At 34.5% G+C, this 25,508-nt stretch overlaps 1 protein-coding gene across 1 annotated transcript in view; it reads left to right on the top strand.

Moving 5' to 3' along the window:
* Positions 1-25,508, top strand: part of KLHL1 (kelch like family member 1) — a 262,591-nt gene that overhangs the window by 167,498 nt on the left and 69,585 nt on the right. Inside the window, exon 7 of the mRNA XM_067289682.1 lies at positions 6,902-7,088. Within this exon, the coding sequence (XP_067145783.1) occupies positions 6,902-7,088 (187 nt within the window). The remainder of the gene's footprint in view (positions 1-6,901; positions 7,089-25,508) is intronic.

The following is a 25,508-nucleotide window of genomic DNA, read 5'->3' as shown; positions in this document are numbered from 1 at the left end:
TCTCAAATTGATTTTGCTTCACTGGGATGAAACATGCCAGCTCTCTGCAGTGTTGTGCTGAAGGTAATCCAGAAGTACAGCTGAGAAAGGGCTTAGTGGATTTTTTATCTGGAGAAAATAAGGCGCACAAAGACACAAGATAATTAAAATTCTTAGGATAGTGCCAGTCTGAGAAGTTTAAGCAATGCTTTGAAGCCATATAACTCTGCTGAAATGTCACTGAATAGATCTTTTGAGAACCAACAGCTCTATGAGATTCTAGTGTTACAAAATCCAGAAATCTTCATTTAAATGTTAGATACATTTCTATCTTACTTAAGTATGTCATTAGCCATGAAATAGCAAGCTGAACATAATTTGTTTTCCAGGGAAACATCCTTATTAAGTGAATTTCCTGATCAAGTGCATTCTGATTAAATAAAAATATATTGATTATTGTAATACTTAGACAGCATAGGTCAGTTGACTTTATATGACTTTTGGTTCCTAAACAGTACCTTTTAGTTGAACGTTTATCATTCAATATATAGGATGACCTTTTTTTTTCCCACTCACAAGTTACTCCTTAGAAGATTCAAAAATACTGTCTTTATTGCAAATTAGCCCATATCTTAGCATAAGTAGCAGGCAGGAGGGAGGGATGAATCTTTTTCTCAGAATTATTTTTCCCATTTTTCCACAGGTAGAAAGAGGGCATGGAATAATATGTGAATTAGAGGGATTAGCTTTGTGACATTATTACGAGAACTAATTTTCTTTTTTTATTATTATTATTTTTAACAAAAAGCTTTTGGGTCATTTTTACAATTTGGCAGTTAAGTAACTTTCTTGAGGGAAAAAATACAGGTTTCTGTTTGTTTTTAAAGTTTTATTCAGAAATGTTTCATTTTTCAGGATGAATTTCTAATTGGAGAAAAAAGATATTCATCCTACATTAGTAAGCAGGCACTTAAACAGATCTCAGAACTGTATTTTCCTCTACACATTGGGGAAAGTAAGGTAACTCGAAAATGAATTTGACTTTAATTATAGACTCAATCTCCTTCTTGTTGCTCAGCATAGATGAAGAAATGTTATGGAAAAAAATCCAGTGGCTGTTCCACTATCCCTGTACTGATTTGAGCTCAATAATGTTAAATGTAAAAACATATAGCAATGACATATTTTACATAATGCCATCACAGTCACCATTAAAACTCTCACCAACTAAAAGAGAAAAGAATAAAGTCTTGATATTTAAATTCATGGGGTTAGATGTGAAGGTAGTATATTTTAGATTATAATACAGTTCAACAAATATGTCAGCACGGTATACATTTTAATGAGCTTCCTGATAAAATTTTAAGGAGCTGCCATTTTGATTGAAAACAGCAGACATTGAGAGTTGGCCATTTTCATGAGAGAAAAGAAATTGATATCAAAGTTTAAGACTGTTTTCAAGTGTAATTTATTTCATGCGCAATTTATTTGCAAATATTTATATCAAGCTATTAACCTTGACCATGTACAGTGACCCCTTCTAAAACCACTTCTGTCAAGGGCCATAAATGTCTGTCTTTGCTGGTTTTTGCATATGTCTCTTCTGCCTGTGCCTCGTAGTATTTAAATAGGAAAATTGACAACCCATCCTCTCGAACCTACAGGGACAAAGCACTTGTATAAGAGAGGCAAGTATACATTGTTTTAAGCTGACCTTAGTTTAGTCCCTGTTTGGGGAACTTGTTTTGCAACATGATTTTTTTTTCTCTCTCATTAAAATCATCTGAAATCTAGACACAGACAAGTGGTTCAGAGGAGTAAATCTTAAATGCAAGATAATTTGTGCATACGGTATTGGCTCCCTCTTCCTTACTAAATTGTTGGGGTCATAGAAATATGGCCTCGGAGTATACAGATCAGAAACTAATAAGTTTTAAAAAATACATTTATTCTAGGGAAATGGTAAGAATGGAAGATTATGATTAAGTCAAAAGAGCAACAGGTTTAATTTCAACTGTTTTCTGCAATATTTCTCTGAGACGGAATTTACCAATTATCCATGTCAATAGTTTCCTTGTTTTTCAGGTCAGTGCTATGTGTTATTCTGGTGTGTTTCAAAGACCTTTTGTTATTTTCTTAATATAATAAACATCCATATTTTCTTAATCTATAATGAAAATTTATGAAAGTGATTATGGTAAGTACTGTTAGAAAATTTATTATCAAATATTAGCAAATACAGTTTTTGAAACCAAAAAAATGTGTTCTATACATCATTTTTCATAATATGAGATGAGAAAAAGATCTTATCCCACCAAATATAGACAATATTTGTTTCAAAAATCTTAATCTCCCTCTGTGAAAGAAACATAAGGACCATTCATTACTGACTGGGAGGGAAAACTTCAGACCTCATCCCTTTGTTTGTTATTACATGAATGCATGTTATTATGTGAATTCTGCAGTCTGACAGAAAATTGTGCAGAAATCTTGAAAGAGGTTTGTAGTCCCACAAAATATATTAATAATGCATTTTTGGCCCCTATATATGTATATATCTTCTCCTGCCATTCACTTGTTTTTACTTTCATGATTATTGGATTCTTTGCAACCCATGTGTTATCTATTTGCAAACATTTGTATCAAGCTATTAACCTAGACCATGCCCAGTGATCCTTTCTAAAAACACTACCATCAAGGAACATAACTGTCTTTGCTTTCACATTTTCATTCTTTTACCTATCTTTTATCTTATGTAGTAAAACAATGCCATTGTATTCAGTGCTTAGGTTCAGTGATGAAAATTAATGTTTTATGTCTGTTTTGACCTTCTTAACTGTATATTTGCCATATAGTATATATTCATGACAGCAGGTACTTTAACATCTTAATAAGAACAGGTGGAAATTAGGGTTGCTGCATTTAAGATATTGGAAGTTCATTATTTATGCAGTCTTTTTGCAGCTATTGTGCAATCTTATAAACCCATCATTTCCTTTGTATCACCTGTTCCCTCTACAAGCTTAATGTCTGCTATGAACTTAGGGGCTTTGTGTGTATTGTTTGTTTGCTTAGGCTGAATTCCCCCATTTTTGTTTTCCTTCTCCCTGAACCCAGCTCAGTTACTGTGTGATGAAGGCTCTTTATACCCTTGCATACCTCCTTCTACATTCTCTTTTCCTCTCTCAATTTTTTATTTTCCACCTATCTTTCTCTATCACAATATTAATAACTGAATAACTTGTGATATTGGATATCCAGGAAGATGGGGAGAGCCAAACATGAAGTGTACTGGCATTTAAAATGTGCCAGTGATTTTCAAGGCCCAACAGACCTGGTTAAAACTAGGAATTTTGCTAACTAGATGCTGATGTTTTAGTAGTGTCAACAGGATTTCACCCACTTTTGTCTAGAAGCTTCACTGAGCTTTGGATTGACTCAAACGATCCACAAGTTTTCTTACTAATGATTATCCCAAGGAGGAGATCTCATAGCCTAACAATTTCAGGCATCTAGCTTCGAGGGGGGGGGGGGAAATCCTCTTATTTCTTCAGCTAAAGTATATGGAATTTCTCTGAACTTGTATGACAATTGGATATAATAAAATATACAGTCTTCCACTGTAATGCATAGTTCTCTCTTTGGATCAACTTAAAGAGTTTACTTTGCAGTTTAATAACAGAATCAAGCTTTCTGCAAACAAGAAGTTTTGGGGACTACCCCGTGGATTACAAGCACCCAAATCAGAGACCAGTACCAAATGAAATTGCCCTTCACCATAGAAAGTCCATAATTATTATTAACACAAATCCTATTACTTGCATACTGATCTTTCCTCATTGCCACGTATCTCTTGTACATACATTAAAGGTGATATTCTAATTTGCAATATGCAAGACATGAGTAGCATTTAACACATTTGGAATTACTAAGAACTGCATTTTTTTCTCCTATTTCTACTATAATTTTAATGTAGATAAATAAAAACAAACAAACAAAAGAAAACTTAATATCAAATTTAAAATTATAGGTTTTGAGTTGGTCATTTCCACTCAGGAATGAAATTTTGGGGCTATGCAAGACAAATTTGTGGAAAAATCAGCCTGAAGTACTGTAGTAGTCAACAAGGCAAATCAGATGCTATGAGTTATTAGGAAAGAAAATGATAACAAAGCAGAGAACAACATTATGCCACTATATAAGCTCATGGTTTGCCAATCTCTTGAATACTGAATGCAGTTCTGCTCCCTTCATATCAAAAGGGATTTAACAAATCTGAAAAGGTTCAGAGAAGGTGACAAGAAAAGATAGGAATCTTCTATGTAAGCAATGACTAACTAATCCAAGATTCCTCAGTCTAGAAAGGAGACAAATAATGGCGAGTATGACTAAGTCCTACAATATCATGAGAGACTTACCAAGTATGAATAGGTGTCAATTATTCATTGTCTCTTCCAGTGGAATAATCAAGGGTCACTGAATGAAACAAATGAAATGAATAAGGCAAACTGAATGAAAGCAAATGAAGCAAACAGGAGCCAGGTTCAAAGCAAACAAAAGGAGGAAAACTCTCATATGCAGTGAGTGGTGGACTTGTCACTTTTTTTTGCCAAAACATATTGTGGATGTAACAAACTTAGGTGAATTCAAAGGAAAATTGAATAAAATCATGGAAGATAAGGCCCCTGAGAATTACAAAATACATAGAAAAGACATCCATCTCAGGAGATCCCTGACCTGAAAGTTGGACTCTGAGATAATATTAAGGGGAAGTATTATATATTTGAAAATAGTCTTATGGCTATTATGGACCTAAACATCTGCTTACAGCTACAGCTGGAGACAAAATACAAGGCTAGATGGACCTACTTTGTATTTGCTTTAATAAACAAGTCTATTGTCTGTTAGGTCATCAGCCATGTAAAATAAGAGCTTTGGAACAACAGCTGTACCCAGGTGAGATACCACAGTGCATACTGCTTGTCTTTGGAACTGAATAGATTCATTTCTCACCTAAAATCAGAAGCAGGAGTCTGCTGTCTACATGTACTAGCTAGTAATATTTGAGAAGTCAGAGTATGCAAGATATCCGTAAAAGGCTGACATATGACAAAGGACATCCACACGTTCTCCAGCAGCAGCTGAAGTTCAGAAGAAATAGCTCACAGTGCTTAAAATGAATCTAGCTGGCTGTGTTTTGACAACTGAATTGCAGGCAATATGTTTGCATGTGTGTGTCTGTGAGGAAGTGTTTTATAGACACTGGGGACTAAGTTCTCCTGCTTCCTAGCCTTCAGCTGCTTCACCAAAAAGTATTAGGTCTCCTACATGTTCTATGCTCTGTCTACCAGCATGTGCAGATGTGCTGCCCTAGATGTGCTAGAGCATCTCAGGTAGTGTTAGACACCTAAATGCATGCAATCAAATCCTGTACTTATTTGATGCAGAGGAATATGTCAACTGCTAGGGGCAATGCTCAAATGCCTAAACACAGACATTGACAGTTTGATCCACTTCTGATGCCTTCAGATATCTGAGACATCCACAGATATGACACAAAACCTGCATAAGACTTGCACTCTTCTGAACTGGCATCAAGATCACAGAACTGCAGAATTGTTCAGGTGGGAATAGGCCCCAGCAGGTTTTTAGTCCAACCTCCTGCTCAAAGCTATGAGATCAGACAAGGTTGCTTAGCGCAGTTTGATCTTGAAAACTTCCAGGGTGCTTTAAAACATCTCAAATGTCACTAGATATGTATGTACGGGCACATTAAACACTTAACACAATTTGTACCTTCCTTCTTGGAAATCTAACATAATATAATATCCTTTCAAGCATATTCACTGAGCATCTGTTTCAGTGACTACTGACTGTAGGTGGCTCTTACACCAATTGCAGAGATACAGTCACATTATCAATGTAATCCAGAAAAAAGAAGTATAGTTGTTCAATTTTTATCCAGATTGTTAAGCCATAATTTTGCCAATAATATATCAAAACAATAGATGTCAAACTTTCAGAATAGTTTTTTAGAGATAAGATACATTCCTGGAAACTATTAGATAAAATATTATAAAGATGACCAAATTTTCATTTGGGATGTTTTTATGTCAGTAACAGTTATACTATCTATATGTCCCAAAGGAAATAGTTAAGATTTCTTTAGGATAGGATATAGGATTATTAAATCTGAAATATAATAATTTAAAACAATATTACTGTAGGCTTTAATTGCAATGAAATATAGTTTCATAGCTATTTATTGAAGAGGTATGACCACGATCTTTATTATCCAAAGTTTACATACCCCTCATTATATTTAAATTTCTTTAGTGTTTTTGGCGGGGAGGAGGAAGAGGAGGTCAAGGAGCTAGATTTCAGTGAAATCCAGCTAGAGCTAGTTGATTGTAGTGGTGGTGGTGGTGGTAGTGTTATTATTACTAGTTTTCTTATCATCCATAAAAAAATTAAGACAAAGGACCAATCATAAATGCTTTATTTCTTTTAAAAGATGAAAAAGTGAATTGTTAACAACATTCTGTAGATGGCATACAGCGGTGTTATGTAACTGCCTGTTCAGGATGCTCACAAAAAGAGATGCCTTCTGTATCTGTACAGTATTGTTTTGAAAATCATTAAAAAATAAGTCAGGCTGTAGTATACAAGAGAACATCTATTTTAATAAGAAACTTTTTGTAATCTCAAGGTATGGTGAAATAGTGAATCTAAATGTTGCCTACAGTCTTTTCAATATCAACCAAATATTTAATTGCCTTTAACAAAAGAAAAATTGCAAAAAAAAAAAATGTTTTCTACAATAAAGTGACATGGCATCATTTCTGTGATCTTCTGTCATTGCATGGTATTGCTTTTCCTGGAATGTTATACCATTTTTGATTGATGATCATGTCATTCACAGATACTGGCTGACCTAGAAAACCATGCACTTTTTAAGGATGACCTGGAATGCCAGAAGCTTATTTTGGAAGCCATGAAATACCATCTCTTACCAGAAAGAAGAACTCTGATGCAAAGTCCAAGAACAAAACCTAGAAAATCCACAGTTGGGACACTTTATGCTGTTGGAGGAATGGATAACAACAAAGGTATTAGAGGATATTTGTTACTTTGTAAAGGCTATGTTTTGCATTATTTTCTTTATTAGAAAATAACAAAATAATTTTCTGTTCCGAGGTGATGGGGATCTAAGCCAATCAAGAAATACTTCCAAGGCTTTTGGTCCACTGAAAATCTACTGATATTTAAGGAAAAATGTAAAACTATTAAAGATAAGAAACTGTGATTTGAGTTCATTCTTTATTCGAAACTGTTATAATTTCTGGAAGAAATTTTAATTAAAAAAATAGAGTTAGATTAATTTGTCTTAGCTTTAGCTTTCTAAAAGTTTTGCTGCTTGTATAAGTCAAATGTCTGAGCACATTTACTAATCAACGAAAGAAAGGCAGTTTTATATGCAGTATATTCCATCCATAGATAGCTGCCTGAAATCTTATGGATGAATCATATTTTGTTGTACACAAATTTCTCAGTCATCTAGATAAAAAGACTGATCAGCTAGCTTAAACTAGATTTCTGCCTTGTCAAGGGCTAAATGGATGTGAAATTATCCCATCATAATGTGAAGAAGACTGAGAAAGAATGGAAATTTTATAGAAGTATTTTTGTCAGTATTTGTTGTGAATAAGAATTGTGATGATGTGCTTTTATATTTGATAACCAAATCTAATTCATTGATTTTTTTGAACAAAACAAAATTATTGAACTAAACGCCATGTTATAAGTCTATCTATTTAGAAAAGCTTTTATTATAATTTTTTCTTGAGATTCACCAATAATTCTGCTGTATCTCGTTTTCAAGTCAATGTTTAAGCTGAAGAATATATCTTCAGAAACATCAGTTCTCATCTAGAATAAACTTGACTTAAAAAAAGATGCAAAATTAGATTGTCAGTAATTCACATTTAATATTTTGACATATAAATTTGAAATATACTGTTGCAAGTCTGAATTATAGAAAGTCCTCCTTATGGTCCTAATAATTTCTATTTTCAGGTGATTAGAGTATAGTGATTAAATGAATCGTGCATTATGATACAATTTTCTTTTTATATTCTATATAACATTTGAGAACATTGCTGTGAAAGTTTTGAGGTAGTCTACTTTTCTAGTAGTCATGAGGGATCGTAAAGCTTCAGAATCTTTTGAATTGCAAGATGAAAAAATACAAAACTTAACTTTTTTCTCACAGTGCAACAGTACCATTAACACAGTGTATTCAATAATATAGAGGAATAATTAATGAGGATCTTAAAGTGCTTAATATTATTACTGTGTGAAATGTACTTATGAATGTTACATGGGACTGATGTGGACTAAAAGCCAGAAGCAGAGCCAAGGCTAATTCTTTGACCTTAGTTTTCTTCATAGGCATCTTCTGTGTTAAGTTCTAAACTTGATCTTACATTAAGGATTTTAATTAAAATGCTGACAAAATATGGAGTATACAGTTGAGTTAAAGAAATGATAATGTTAGCAGAGCCTCTTTGAGCCACTTAAGTGTTTTGTTTGTTTAGGTACCTTCAGTCCATGTTTGCTTCTTAAATATAGGGGCCTATTTTATTACAGAATCAAGATGAGCAGTGTCCCAACATCTACTACAAGATCTCTCCTTTATTTGCTTTGTTTTGTTCTTGGGCAATAGAAACATAGCTCTCACTGCAGTTCAGGGGTCGTTCCTAAACCTTCAGTGATTGCTGTAAGAGGAGTGTGAGGCTTTGGAGAACCACTGTGTTCTTGGTTGTGTTGTAAACTGTACGATACATATAAGCCATCTACTTATACTTTTAAAGGTTCCTCCCCATTACACACATTGGAAAGCATACATACCAGCTGTGTTGTGCCTCACCCAGAGCACCATAATGAATGGATAATGAATGGAGAAAGGTGCTTCAGCTTTTTTTCCACATTGCGAGAGTAATAGAAAATGTAGTTGGAAGTTTTTATTTTGTTATTAAGTTTAGACATTCCACCCTTCCCCCTCCCCCCCCCAAAAAAAAGTCTTTTATGAATTGGCTTTCTAGGCTTTTTTTTTTTTTTTTTTTTTGTATATGCTTCTTAGTATATGCTATACTAGTTTTGAAGTGTTACATAATCTGAAACATGTTCTCTCTTCTATAATCACAATACATTTCAGAGCTCCAAGGCAGCCGTGCTCCAGAAAAGCCTAAGGAAAACTTTGGCATTTTTTTCTTCTTAGTAAGCAAGTTCTGGAATAGTTTAGAGTAGAATGGAAAAGCTCATTAAATGCATTAGAAAATAAGTTACAAGACCTCAAAACTAAAATTGAGTGTGATTTTTTTCCTACGAAGAGATTTCTGCTTGTGTGCTGCCTGTAGTTCAGCTCTGTTTCTTAATCGGATACGTATCTTGGATATATTGTGTTGTCCTTCATTTGTACGTGTCCCAGGAGAGGACTATTTAATGTTAGCAGTTTGCTTATTGTTCCTGACAAGTATTATCTCTGTGTGTTTTGGCTGCAGCTTCAGCTCTCACTTTCACAGCATATCACTGCAAAGGTTAGCTGACCTCATTTCATGATCTGTTCCTGAGAAGTGCCTCACAGCTCTGTTTCTAGTGTAATTATTGCAGTTGTTTTGCTAAATAGCTGTGGCTCCTGTGGAAAAGAAATGTTGAAAGACTAGAAAAATGTTGAGGAAAGAACTGATAAAATTATTTTTTTTTCAACTTTCTCCATTAAAATGTTGCCTAGGATGATTTTTGATTGACAATGATGTATTTTTAATGCCAGCAGGTCTTTTTTTTTTTTTTTTCCAGATATGAAACTGTTTCATGTAAGAATTAGATAAGCTAAGCAAATTAGTAATTTAGTTGCTAGTATATGAAACAGTGGGTAGGTTGTGGTATTATGAAAGTATTTTAAGGTTGTGTGGCCCATCACATAAAAGGTAGTCTAGCATGCTAAGCCAAGTTTGTTTTGAAAGCTCTTCTGTAATTATTTTCCTTTTCATAAAAAGGAGAGATATTTAAGCAGCAGACAGTGACTGGAACTATGCCACACATGTGAAATGTCAGTACAGCATAGTACTATCTGGATAGAACTAAAAGGAGCAAAGCTAGATCATTCTGTAATTTTAACTTCCTAAGTGCACAAAACTTCATTTAAAACTATATTTCTACACACAGTCTTTTATCATTATTATTATTACTTTGAAAGACACATGTAAGGGAGCAAGAAACAGCTTATCTCTATATAGTTGCATTAATAGAGTCAGAAAAAGTAGGTATGTTTAGATGTATATGCTTATGACAAAATTCCATTCCCCTTACCCATTCATATAGTCAGACTGATTTGTGTAATTCAGATTAGCAGGATTTAATCATCTAGTAGCATTCAAAAGCCATCTAGGTACATATAAAAAGGAGGATGTCAGGCTGAAATAAATGAGTATATGCAAGACATGACATAAGTTAATTTGTTAGAATGGAAAAACACTGACTTCTTACAGAGGTCTTGGAATCCCAAATGCAGAACAAAAGCTATGTAATAAGACACGATTTATATGATATATTATATGAGATAGTACAATGGAGTATTTTGATGGGGAATATATACTTGCACAGAAAGAGGAGATTGCTATAAATTATTGAATGGTGTTATACTGACGGCAGAATACTGACTGATTTCTCATCAGGTGCTGTAACTCGTCTCACTACCTAGCAGCTGGGATATTTAGGGACTACAAGAATCTGCAGAAAAAGAAAATAAAAGTGATAATGTCAGAGTAACCATGATCCAAAAGCACTGGTATATATTACTTTTGGATTCAAAGTCCTGGATTAGCTCAGTCTTTACTGGATCAGTCTTTAAGTGAATACAAGGAAAGATGAACTGAAAAATTGCTTGATCAAGAAGATCTGCCAGAAAAATGTGACATTAATAGGGAGAGGGAAAAACTAATTTACTGAAACACTGGTATTAAATGTGTCTTTTTCTTTAATCTTGTGATTAAATATAAAAACTATCACTAAAATTACTCTCTGATTGTAATTAGATAAGGTGCATTATCAGTCTATATATCAAGCAATATTAAAAGTCTTTTCGTAATTATTTGTATAAGATAAGTAGAAAGATCTTTGGTATCACCCAGCAGTGTTAAAAATTGAAGCTTTTGAAATATGAAACTGATGTCTCCAGTCACTGTTGCTTAAACTCTCATGTTACATATTCTGCTTTTTCTGTAGTAGTTTTCAATCATTTCTAATAATCCTTTTTTCTTTACAAGTGTAGTTTATTACCCATCTACAATAATTTCACAGGAGTGTCATCTGACATGACTACATAAAATTACTGTTTTGAGCTGGTGGACTTTTAAGGAAATGTCCCTGTTTTGCTGTATGTGGATTTTTTTATTTTTATTTTTGGCAGGGGGAAGGAATTTGGTTTCTATAGTGAGACTTTCATCAATGAACACTTTTCACTTAAACCTTATTTAAGTTTAGATTTTTCATTCTCGTAGGAGCATACTTTTTAAATGCTGAAATAAATATTGGCCAGCTTACTGATGTTTTTAGTTCTTTAGACGTTTATTGGAAATACTGTAAATAAAGGTGTAAAGGATAAGGTTCTTCCTCCCAATTCATTCTTCTTGTTCTTTAAGAAGTGTGTCTGAGATGTCTATAACCTGAAAATCTCTCTCCTTCACATTCTATTTAGTGACAATTCCTAAAAAAACAAGTGTAAAATCCTTCAAGATTGTTTCATAGCATTTTACAAGTTATGGAAATTGCTACGAACCACTTTGTCTTCACATACATAAAACATATGACAGTGTTCATTATCTATTTATCTGATATTCATAAGTATCTTGAGAAAACATCTCATCTTCATCTTACACACATTTCCATTCAAAATATGCAATACACAGTAACTGGATTTTATTTTATGACAGTGAGTCCTTGTAGTCCTAATATTTATATATAAATATTATATATTTATACACAAACAACAAAAGCTACTTAAGAAGTCATATTTTCTTAACCAAAAAGTTCTATGTGTTTCAAAATTCAATTACAGAACATTTCTCCTTGGTGTATTTTTATAAAAGGTTTGTGCAAATATGCATGCTTTTTATATATGTGTGTATGTATGCATATGTATATGTGTATATGCACACACATATAAATACATTTTTATACATGAATAATAAGAATTTCTGAGGTGATCTCTTAAAAGTTTGAGGCTGTAGCATGGCAAAATACTCCACTCCATCTATTATATTTCAACAGTTCCATAATTCAGCATGCAAATGAATTCAGGCTATGCACTCTGTTTATCAGAAAGCTTTAGCAGTAGTACAGTAACCTCACTTAGTCATGCTTCTCTAGTTTAAAGGATTCTGAAAACCTTAAATTTAAAGCACTAGACTGTTTTAAATTATTAGCTTTTGAAGTAAGCTTTAAAGGCAAGGACACCACTTTTTTGTTTTTGTTTTTTTTATTCGACTGACTGACTGATTGACTGACTGCCTGAGCAAAAATGGGCAAGGCTACAAGGCTGTCCTTAGGCACAGCAAACATGAAACTGAGGTTGGGAAAACTTTCTGGTGACGCAGCTTAATTACGTTAATCCATTAAACATTTTTAGAAAGGCATTCAGCTATAGTAGAATAGAATATGGTTGCAGGGAAAGGGTAAGTTAACTGTCCCCATGAATCAGAAACTTAAACAGGCAGTTATTATGTATATACTTATTACGTTCTTCCTTGAAGATCAGAACTGAGAAGTGAGAAATTGAGCATCTCTTTTGCAAACCTGCTCTTTTTATTGATAATTTAATATATCTTTCTTTACTAATCCTCTGTAGGTGTTTCTTCTGCCTTGAATGCTGGTTTGGTTTCACCTATACATTTTCCATGAGGACATTTGCTGCATTAAATTAAAGTCATGTAGTCACAGCCTTAAAGGACCTCAAGAGGATGAGAAGGCAAACTGAAATATGACATTCCAAGCAGATGGCTGCCTAACCAGTCTTAAAAGATTTCCAGTGATATCTCCAGGGAAGCTAGTCCAAAGCTTAACTTTTCTTACTGACAGAAGTTTATTTTAAAATAGCTGAGCTGACTCTTTCTTGCTGTGGTGGAGATATCTTTTAATGCACATCTTTCCATCAAGCTTTTATCCACTTTCCTTTCAATCATCTTTATATCAGGATAAATCACTAAATTCATTAAATCTTCCCTTGTATTTCATACATACTAATTATTTTGTCTTCTTCCAGTTGAGTCATGCCTTTCTTACCCAATGCCCCAAACAAGCTGCAGAACTCCATGTGAGTCTTCTGCAGTGCTGATCTAACCTAAAGGATTACATGAACACACTTGTTTCCTTACTGTAGTAGGGTATTTCCTTTTCATCACAAAATAATGCTAACATATCCTGTCTGACTTGTGATCAGATCCTTTGCTGCAGAACAGCTAGCCATTTGTTCTAGATCCTGTATTTTTATAGGTGGTTATTTTTGTCAAATTATAGTTCTTTGCATTTGACCCTGTTCAGTAGTTCGTGCTAGCAGTAATTGTTCCCAATATTGTTCCAACAATATTAAAATAGAGAGCAAAATCTAACTAAAGTAAAGTTAATGACATCTACTACTTTTGTTTCATTCATAGTTCTCATAGTATGTCCTAGAACAATATATTATATATATATATATTTTAACAAATCCTTTGACTCTTTTTATTTTCTTATTTTCCTTGTGATTATAAATAATGTGAATAAATATTTTTTCTATACCTCTCAAGAAATTGAAATTAATCCTGCAATTCTTTTTTTCCTCTTTTTAAAGATAAAGTAATATGTTTTCCATTAACTGTCTGGAATCTAATGATTTCTCAAAAATACCAGTGGACAACTGAGAGTTCCTCAGTCTGCTCTTTTAACATCAAAGAAAAAGGTTTTCTAACATCAGTCAATTAGAAAGCATAGAGTTTTAGCAATCTCCAACCTGTTATTTTCTCGTTTTAAACTGAGGTCCTTGGTCGCCTGATTACAGGCGAACTACTTTTGGCGTTATTTTTCTGTAGGGAATGTTTTTACAGAGATGTGTTTGCAGACCTTGTGTTAGTTGCTTTGGCAAGTCAAGATTCGTTTAGCTTTTTTACTTCCCAAGAAATTTACTTTTGTTTGTGGTTTTGGTGAGGCTGAGTGGCTATTCAAAAAAGAATAGTAGCTCTGATAAAAAATATGATATGGTCATCCACTAGAGTCTATACTTCTGGAAAATTTTCCTTCTAGTTTCCAGCATGTTAAGAAAGTAGATAAAATAGTATTTAAGATCAGTGAGGCTGGAAATTGATTAGTAATATTAATTCACAATACATTAATAGAAAAGTATTTTTTATTGATCCAATACTTGAAAGACAGATTCTCTTTCTATTAAAACAAGCAAGCTTTCATGATAGCCTCTTAGAAGATCTAAGGAGAATTGTGTTTTCTTAATTCTATTAAAAGCTCTATGGAAATTTATAGCCTCAACTACAAAAAGCTGGAGGACACAACCATGTTTACCACTCCTCTGTATGGATTCCCTGCAATATGCAAATTGCAAAACTACCTAAAATTCCAGTTCCAGGAAGGGTTTTGAAGGTTAATCTACAGACTGCTTTACTGTTGTCTTTCACTGCATTACCACCATTAAAATGGTCTTTCAGCCATAAATATGAATCCTGTAGCAGCCACTTTAGCCTCTTGAAAAGCATAGACTGAAACAGTAAGAATCTTATCTTTCTTAACTATAACTTTCATTATCATGGAAGTGGACATGGGAGCGCTAAGCCTGAGGTTAATATTTCTGTCTGTAAATTGACAGATGTCAATTCCCCAACACAGAGAGTAAATCTGAAATATTAATTAACATGCCAAAATAGCAGGTCATTTTTTGTTGTTTTGTTTTTCGTTTTTTCTTTTCTTTTCAGAGACATTTGTTTTTCTTTCTTGGAAATTTATTTACCACAACCAATTTTATTTTATTTATTTATTTATTTTTCTCCTGAAGAAATAGAAAATGGAAGGATGCATCTGAGGTTTTTTTAGTATCTTTGCTCAGTCTCAAGCATTCTAAACTTACTCATGGACAATTACTCTCACATTTCTTTGGAATGAACATATGAATTTACATTGAAAAAAAATAAGTAAAATCAACTCTTAGCTCTTAGGGAGATGCACATGCTGAAGGTTCTTGTTGCTTAGCCTAAATTGCAGCATACGCTCATAGCATAGTATAGGAACCATTTATCTCATCATAGCACTGTCTTCACTGATAATGTATAACTAATGCAGAATAAGGTGTAATCAACAAGAAATCACATTTTGTTCTTTGGTACTTGCATGCAAATTCAATAGGACTTTTGTGCGGAGCACTTAAAGAATCAGATTACTCTTTAAGTGTCTAACATACGAATATAGGAAACCGACAGAAGTATGTTTACAGCATATAAATAGTTTTTTAAATATGCATTATGGTTTTTTTGGGTAGCCATATTTATTTTGTAGTGAAAATGAAGCTTTGGGATAGCAGCTAGTATTATATATAATTGTATTATTAAAAACATATACCTGAGACCCCCCAGAATCAAAATTTCTTGCTACAGTGTGCATTTTGTGCATTTTTTGTCTAGTATTTGTTTCAGAAGAGCTTTCTTCACTTGCAATATTTCACTTCTTAGGTCCTATTTCAATTTGTGCTACAGAGTTTTTCCAGTACTGAAGATAAATCTCCATTCATTATGAAATATGATACTCTCCAAAATAAAATCAGTTTCTGCTGTGACTGCATATTTTACCTTAGTAGTTATTTCTCAGGAGTTTTTTTTTTTACTTGATTTTGTGTTCTGTTCATTATTAGCATCGCCTTTTTTTCTCTCATTTTCATACAAACACACAATGAGTGAAGTGTATTTACATGACCATTCTCTTTCATTGTTCACTGTGGATGTTTTTCTTAACTTGAATACTAATATTTTGATTAAAAAACCTCCTACTGAATGCAGTGTTTTCCCAGTCACTCTCCAGTTAGCAATAGGAAAAAATATAGCATAATTTACCCTAATTGTAAAATGCATTGATAAAAAAATAGCACTCTGTTTTAGGCTAACAGTGTGATCATCTCTGCTTTCCCTTTTTACCCTTTTTGCAAGATACAGGAAGAAAAGAATAATGGACTACAGAAACAGAAACACACAAGCACAAAGTATCTCCCTTCAGATTCATCAGTCTAGCATAGTAATGACATTGTCATGATGGTGGGTTTTCTTGTGGAAGCTAGAATGCCAAATTCAAAAGCAGTCTCTGCAGGATGATAAGTGAATTCTTTGGTGTCTGTATTTCAAATATGTGGCAAAACTCACTTTTTGTTTTGAATAATTTAAATGGAACGGATGGAAATTAGCTGTTTGTAAAAATATCCAATGCTTTTTAACACAGAAAGCAAGGCAACAGATTTTAGGAACCTTAATTTATCTATTGCAGAAATTTGTATTTTCAGCCATTTGAATATTCTGAGAGTATATTATTGGATATATGCTTCATAAACAGGTATATGCAATAGGACTATGATATTTAGTTTGATTCATCCAATTACTTGACTGAAATAAACTCTTTCAGGTTCTAAAACACATATACATGTTTTATTTAGCTGGCAACATGACATTCTGGGGAGAGGAATCATAATTAATTAAGTAATATGATGGCATAATTGTAGAATGAGGTGGAGCTTGTTTAATTACTTCACCAGAGGAATATGAAATATGCTGGCTAATGACTGATGAGTTAATTAAATGTATAAATCACTCTAAAATTCCCTTTTCAACCAGTTCCTATACGTATTAACATCACTATTTGCTTCTTTTCACTTTGAATTTTAATGTGTTCTAGAACAGTCAGCCTCATAGACCATTTAGCAGTTACAGTACTTTGATTTAAATGTGGATTTCTGAATAGAAAAAGTCCAGATTGTAGCACCATCTGGTAGCTTTTCAGTACTTATTTTACATCACTTAATTTCTGGCATTTTTTCAGTGTAGTTAACTTCTGAAATTGCTAATTCAGTTACAGTTTGAAATAGAGATAACGACCTGAAGTGATCTAATCTGAAGTCTGCACAACTTCAAATATAAATGAAGAGCAAAAGTTATTATAGATAAGATAGATGTCATCATCCCATGAGCTCCCACATTGCCAGGCTATTGCCCTGGTTGTTAACACCTCTCTACTATTGATGGTGTCAAACAGACGTAACAAGACACTGCTGCCTCACTGGGAATATTTGTGAGATTCTTCTCCCAAGAAGGCCCTAGAAGACCCCTATGTTTTGTCATGTAATAAAGTATGAAGAAAAAAAGGGAACTTCATATAGAATCTAGAAAGGGCAGCACATGCATGACAGCTGGGTCATTTAGAGGACCTCTACATTGTCAGAAGCCTTAGCTGTTCCGTACACTAACCAATTTTTGTTTCATTAACGTTAGTTACTCTTGGGGTCGCTTTTGGAGTTAACCAGAGAGTTCTCTCTAGAACAAATCCTGGATGTTGTTCTGGGGACAGTTCACTCCTGAGACCTCCCTCAATAGCCAGTGTGGATAAGACTGCAAAAAAATTGGCATTTCTTTCCCTAAGCAGTCCTTCAGCTCTATTTTGCATCTTCAGCCAGCTCATATCTTCATGCCAAATTCTGGGAAAGGCTACAAGGGACCTTAGTTTCAGGCATAATAACATTGAGGTAAGCTTCAGCACAGTTCTCCCATTATTTTCAAACACTCTGAGCTGGAAAAACAAACAAATAAATAGAATTATTTCTTTGGACTACAAGGGGTATTTTATACGGCCCAGCGGACACAGGGCACCAGCTGGCTCTCATCCATGCAGTTAGGGGTAGCCCCGTTTAGAGCAGGCTAGGAAGCAGAGAAATAGTTGATGCAAAACAGAATCTCCCAGGAACTGAGCGAACAGCTAAGCCGTTTGGGTGAACAGCTGTACGTATATAATGATAATTAATAAAAGGTGGCCAGGGTGTAATTGGAATTTGAAACTGTTGCAAGGAAAAAGTGCTTAGTTCATGTAGTTTAATCCAAATCATAATCAAAGCAGTTTATTGATTTATTAATGACACATAATTAAGCCACAATCAGTAAACTATGAGTTCAAGATCAATAACAGTCATTCAACAGATAAACTGTAACACTTGACACTGACAAAATTTTAATAAACTCCTTCAAATTTCTAAACATCCTTCTACAGCTAAACCCCCAAATCTCTAGTAGCAATTGCATACACATACACATGCACACGCCCATACAAATAAATGCACCGCTCCTTGGGGCAGCCACTCACCCTACCCTGGACAGGGCTTGGGACGCTGTGGGGCAATTGCCAGCAGTGTGAAACCAGGTTTTTACTGCTGCTGTTTCCACCACAAAGTGTTTCTGCCAGTACAGAGTTTCATGCTTCTTGTACACTTCTTTTCAGGCTGACTCCTTCTTTGTTTCAGAAGTTTCTTTGCAATTCCCTAGTTGCTATTTAATCCAGCTGATCAATCTCTTCATCTTTAGCATGACCACGGAAGGGCTGATGATATTATTCCTCTTTAGCAGAATAAGTCTTGAACAAGTGCAAGCCAGTTTTGTGTATTTTGCAAACACGTACACACACGGACACAATTTACCCTCACTTCCCTTTCAGAGCAGATATTGCTCTCCAGGCTCTTTGCCAAAGGAAGGATGTGCAGGTGTCCCCAAAGGAGCACACCCACAGTCAGTACTGCAGTGGGTAACCACGTATTGCACATGTAGAACTGACTTAATTCCTTTGGCTGTGCCTATCTTCTTACTATTAAAGGAGCCTGGGGAAACCTTGGTTAAATGCAGGATATTAGTGGGATGAATCTGTCTTCTGTCTTCTGCTATCCACATGTAGAACTTTTTATTATTAAGACCTTATTTACACAAGTTATATGGAGAACAGAACTTCTTTGAAAAATGTGAAGACATGTATTTTGTTGATGAGCAAAGATAGGCTAGCATAGTGTATGACATAAATCATAAAAGGGAACTTTGCAAGTTCTAGACTAGATTAAATTCTAAAACAAAACATAGATGTTTTATGTTATATACTATACTACACTGTTCTATACTGTAGGTATATACTATGTGGTCCAAATCTCCATTTGGTTAAAAAAAAGCCAAAAAAAAAAAAAAAAGAAGAAGAAGAAGAAGAAGAACTAAGGCATTGCCTAAAATCACTAAAAGCTGCCACTTCTGATGCTTTTTAAAATATAAAAATTAGTGGAAAAAACTTTTGTTAGTTTTAGAGAATTCTGATCATATCCGATAACTGAATATTCCCAGAGTTCTTCTGATATGGCTCATGTCACTTGCTGGCAAATCAGTGTATCGTTATAGCATTTTAATATATATACTTTCACCCCCCCCCCCAAATGAAAGAATGATTATATACAAGTTATATGTTTTTGAAGTGCTTAAAGGAATTTCTTACAGTCTAGCTAAAGAGAACAGCAGTGAACTCTTTTCTGTATAGGTCTTTCTTTTACCAAGAAATTCTCCATGATATCCGCTTCAATAACCCCATTAGGTCACGTTTGTTCCACTTGAGTAGCCATCTTTTCGGTTCGAAATGTAATGTTGCAGCTCACTAGATCAAGGTCATCATTTTGCAACTATTCATAGCAGCATCTCTAATCTTGAACAAAATAGTCAGAGTACATGTTAGCAACAGCTTCAGTAATAGCAAAATCAGCAGAAAACATTACAGGAAAAAATGTGGAAATCTTGTAGTGATAAACGTAAAACTCCTACCCTTCTCCATAGGTTTAAAATTGGGGTCATTCTAGCTATGACAAAAAATACCTTTCCTGTGGAAATATCTAAATTATATGCAAAGATTTTTTCTTTAGATATTTGTATCTGATTCTGAAGCAATTTTCACTTTGTGTCTGCCAACATTCCTGTATTTATACATAACTGAAATGAATATATTTCTCTCATGGTTTCAGACACTCTTCATGAGGTTTATCTAACTGCATGTACATTACATCAGGTTGTTCAAAATTTTTTCAAAATTTTTCAAAATATTTAATAAAAATATTTAATATCAACATCTTTGCAAAAGACCAGCTCTAAATTTTACTCTTGATTTAAACTATTGAGTTACAAACAATCTTGCAGTATGTCTAGTACTTTATTGGTTCATCAGAATCCGTGGATGCGAGAGACACATACAGCACCTCCATACACGCATGCACACACATAAATTGTCAGTAGCAGTGAGACATTCATATAAAGCTATTCCCATCATCTATAGTACTTTCATTTCTAAAGTTGCTTTCCTCTGTAAATCTCTCATTACTTCATAAACCTTGGTTAATTAGGGCTTATAGCACCCATGCAAGTATGTACAATGCACAGAGCTAATCTCATCCACACTAATACAAAGCAGTAGATAATACTAATACTAAGCAGTAGATAGCAAAAAGTAAGGCAATACCCACTTGGGTCATAAGTAGAATTTAAGTTTAAAAAAAGAAAGAAAAAAAAAGCTGAAATGTTTCCAGAATATGAAGAAAAATTCTTAGTTTTTATTTGAAAAGATGTGTGCTTCTTCATCTATTGTGTCCTCAATACCAGTCACTGAAATAATTTTGTCTTTTTTAGAGGTCTGTCCATCTGAAAAATAGGGGTTTGTGCAGGTGTGTGTGTATGCAGGAATAGCCTGAGCACATAATGTGTTTACTATAAGATCCTCAGTATTGTATTTATTTGCTTTTATTTTATTATTGCAAAGTTTCCTAACAGATATTTTAAGACAGTCAAATAGGTCATAAGTCTTTCTTTTTTTTCTATTACATCACTAAAAAGACTACAGTGTTACACAATTGAAATAAACTAAATAGGATTTTTTCTGTGATTTTTAAAATAATTAGCAATATTTTAATTTGGATCTGTGTATGTTTTCTCATAGTGCAGTATCTCATCTGTTTTATTTTATTGGAAATTATGTCTGTCTCCACATAATTAGCTCATACACTACAGCCAAAAATGAATAATTTTTGCTATACTTAGTATATTTTTATATTCAGATTAAACCTGCATATCCCATTTCCCTACCAAAAGGTAAGATAATATCTTCACAACTGCTTTCTTCAATCCTCCCCTTTTTAGGAAATTCTATTTTCCAGTTTTCTGAAACATTTAATCAGAATTCCCTTGGTTTATCAGGATGAGAAAGGAGTAGCTTCAGTCTACTGAAGAAGTCTACAGATTTCTAACATTGGTCAGATATGTTATCATAGCCTGTATTCTAGATAGACTGCGGCAGCCAGTGTTAACCAACATTGCTCATTTCTTTGAGTTTGCACAGTTAGGAAACTGCTTCATTTAGGAGTTGGTTCTGCTGCCTGCCACCTACCAGTAATGGCAGAGAGGAGAAGACAGTCTGATCTCAGCTGGGACGTGATGCTATTAACCCTTGCCTGTCACTGCAGACAGCATCTGCCTAAGTGATTGCTCCTCCATTGCTCCACTCCACGGTGGTTTAAAATAAATTATTTTGCTCTAGGCATTGGTCTCACCTTAGAAGTGGTGATTGTGAAGGGAGGGAGGGAAGGCTTCCTTCTCTCTTTCTGCTAAGTGTGTCTGTCCAGGAAATACTCCCTAGTCCCTCCAGGTCTAGTGACAAAGAGTGCCTCACAGCTCAAGGATGCCTCCCACGCGGGAAAACGAGCCCTGTGGGTCAAGAATGTAACTACTGTTTGTGCATGCACTTGTTTGGTGTTAATGAGATAATGGGAGGCCTGTGCCACATACAACTAGAATGGTGTTTTTATATCAAGGTTTAGGTGCATGAAGGTGTGTAGGCATGACTGAGCTTGAAAAATCTACTAAAATGCATTTAGAGGATATTGCAGGATGGAAGGAATCAACCATGCTGCACTCTTATCCATTTTGCCAAAGAGGAGTTGTCCCTGAAGTGAACACTGCACCCAGGTGTTTCTTTCAGTTTTGTTTGACTAGGCCCAGTAGAACCTAGTAAAGAACAAATATATATGAAATATGGGTGCTCAGGACCTGGGGGTGAACTGAGGACCAAGTTATTTGACAGTACAGATGCATCTTCTTAATTTGGTTACTGTCAGCTCCTGGCCAAAAACTGACTGACTGCAGACACAACAAGGGCAATAGTCTTACCAGCCCAAGTCCAGGACTTGGACCTGTACTTAGGGGTCAGACATAAAATTTTAAACATCTGTTACATTTTAAGAGGTGATAATGCATTGTCTATTACAATGATCCCAAATACCTCGGTCTTTAACATCTTATTCTTTCATTTATGAAAATGCTTTTATCTCATTTTATTTGTAGGGAAACCCAAGGACAGAGAGAAAGAAAAAGAAATCTGCAAAAATGGTCTAGGTACCAAAATCTTAAATGTGAAAATGCCCTACCTCTAAGGGTCTACTTCCTAGAATGGAGCGCTATGGTCAGTGTCTTGGTTCTATTTACGGGACACAACGAGAGTAGGCTCAAGGAATGGGAGCTGTGAACAAAAGCTATCTAGATGCTATCTATATCTAGATGCTATCTAGAGCTCATCAAAAGGGAAATGCAGAGGTCAGAGATATCTTAAATCATACCCATCCTGAGGCTTTGGACTTTACTCATGGTTCCTATCTCTCAACCTTCTCCTCCAGAACTGTCACTTGGTTTGAACTGAAAATAAAATAGACACTTGCTCTGCAGGAAAGATTGATAGTAAAAAGCATTCATCTAGGAACTGTAGGATAAATGTGCACATCAGACTTTTGCTATCTCTCTCTGTTCCAGAAAATCTTAACTTCTTTTGTGAAAGGAAAAAAAAAATTAAGAAGAGATGAAAAGAAAGGTGAAATTTTTAGAATAAGTCCTGGATGATTCTAGGAAGACCAGTCTTCACAGCCATGGTGGGATTCAAGCTGGTCCGGCAAGGGAGCAAGCAGGAGAAAAAAGGGTATTTTAGAATAATGCTAAGAATACTCCTCTTAAAACACTTTTTATCTTATATCCCCTGCAACATCCTGTCTTTATGTCAGCATAAAATCCAATATTGCCCACTTAAATGATATCAGTTTTAGACTTTACATTAAAATATGTTCTCTTCATGAACTAATCATACCTAAATCTTTCCAGTCAAATCTATGTCTCTTACTCTCCTATTTTATTCCACATCTTTTGTTCCCCCATGTTATCTTTGACTCCATTTCTTCGCATGTGTCTTTCCTCTGACTTGTTTTTCCTCTCCAAACCATTTTGGAAAATTACAAATAATATGTGAGTAGTGTGATGTGTTGCTGTTATTTAAGTTAGTGTAGATACATAACTTCAGAAGCAAAATAATTGGCTGCAATGTTCCTTCCCCCCCCCCCCCCAAAAAAAAAGAGTCAGGGGCAATTGCAAAGGCAGGTGTAAAAAGCAAAATATGTAGGGCAGAGCATGTAAAGAAACAGATGGGAATAGAGGTGAGATAGCCATGTACAACATACGGATATGCCGTTCTAGGGCCAGTAATTAATCAAACCATGGGGATTTGCATAATTTCAAAATTACTGTACAGCTGTGGGTCAGTAACTTATGAAAAAGCTCTACATGCAGTCTGTGATAATTTTATTTGGGGATAATTTTAAGTAATGTTTAATGCAAGTTAATGTTAAATGCAAGGCCATATTTACTTTATACCAAAAGAAGAGTAGAATCATCACAAGGGACTGTGTGGATACATTGAAAGTAGAAGAATTTCAAAATATTCACAAGTATACTTTAAAGGATGTCATAACTCACACTTTGTAAAATGTATACTTACCTGCTTTAAAATTTACCAGCTGTTTTAGTCACCATTCAAAGGGCAAGGTTAATCTATCTGAAATAGGAGCTTTTCAGGACAGAAATCTGAAATTATCTTCAGGTTGTTCATCAAGCACCTTCCAAATGTTGGATGCTTTATAAACAATATCAGCAATTTTGTTCTCTTTGGGGTACTGGGGATGAATAGATAGAAAATTACTTGGCCCCAGGCTACCTTGGTGTGTGAATCTGGAGAAGATACTACAGTATATATAGACAAATAGTCAGGAATATTTCAGTTCTCTAAACTGAATAAGTATCCCTCTTTACCAAACATGCATTTTGAAGATATATCTTTATATCTTGCTAATTTTTCAAAGGAAGTATTCGACTATAATAGCACTGGAAGAGGTGACTGGGTACAGTAGAAGGCAGTTAAGGAGCTCAACCAAGAAACATTTTATTTGTCTCTCACTGTGGCTGTTTCACAAAAGAAAATTGAAAGTCCACAAGGAATGATAATGATGGGAAATATAATGAATTATGGATACTGGAAAAAATGTTAAGCGAGTTACCTTAGGGAACATACAGCTATGGCACTGCAGAGAAAATTGTTATCTAATAATTTGTACTTTGTGAGCTTTTAATCTGTTTCTTCACATAAACTTAAATGATTCAGAATGATAGAAAACCAAAAGCATTTGGAATACATTTACAGAAATATGTTACATATGTGAACCAAATTATGCCTAAAAGATGCAGACTGAAAATAGTTGTTGCTTTCTACCACTTTCCTTTCAAAGCATCTATTATTTAAAATTATTTTTAAATTTCAATGTTGTTTTATCTGGATTCTTATAGAAAACAGACTGTATTAGTATGCTCTTGCCTGGGGTCCATTTGCTTGTCTCGTAGGCTGGATTACCAAAACCCGTATGGAGTGTCACCAAGGTCAGAATATAGTTCACCTAAATTTTAGTGTTTATAGTGTATCTGTCTACATCTAAGCTATAGGTTTAAGTGTCCACTATAATCAATAGAGCTCTAGCTAATACAGTTGGTCTAGTTTAGAGAACTGCTGATCTCATCCCAGAGCAGACAGTCACAGCTACTAAACACGGTAGCTGTACAGAATTCATTGGCAGCACTGACCAAATCACCACTGACTACATTGGGAGTTTATACAAATACCTTGAATTACAGATACCCACGTTTCATGTTTGAAGCTGTATCCCTCTCCACTTATAATGGGATTAACTGCATCCATCCTAGTTACCAGACACAGCCAGGGAATTGAACAAAGCAGGATCTTTGTCCGTTCAGAGAATGTCATAGCATTGCAGCTTTACTGGGATGTCACCACCCTTTTCTTGCCGTTTAAATTCCTCACTTCTACCTGTCCTACAGTGTCTTCATTTCTGCTCTATCAAAAGTGTTTGTCTCTTCCGCCATCCCCTTCTTCCTGCCATTTCACCTCCATCTTCTTGTTTTTCAATATCCTTTGACATTCATTTTTTCCAGTTAATTTACCTCTGCCTAATTAAATCCAGGAAATAAACATATGATCACGGAATGAAAAAATATTTGCTGATGTCACATTTA

Source organism: Apteryx mantelli, chromosome 1, assembly GCF_036417845.1.
Source record: "Apteryx mantelli isolate bAptMan1 chromosome 1, bAptMan1.hap1, whole genome shotgun sequence".
Lineage (NCBI taxonomy): Eukaryota > Metazoa > Chordata > Aves > Apterygiformes > Apterygidae > Apteryx > Apteryx mantelli.
The sequence above is the reverse complement of the archived record's forward strand: the minus strand, read 5'-3'. Positions and strand labels throughout refer to the sequence as shown.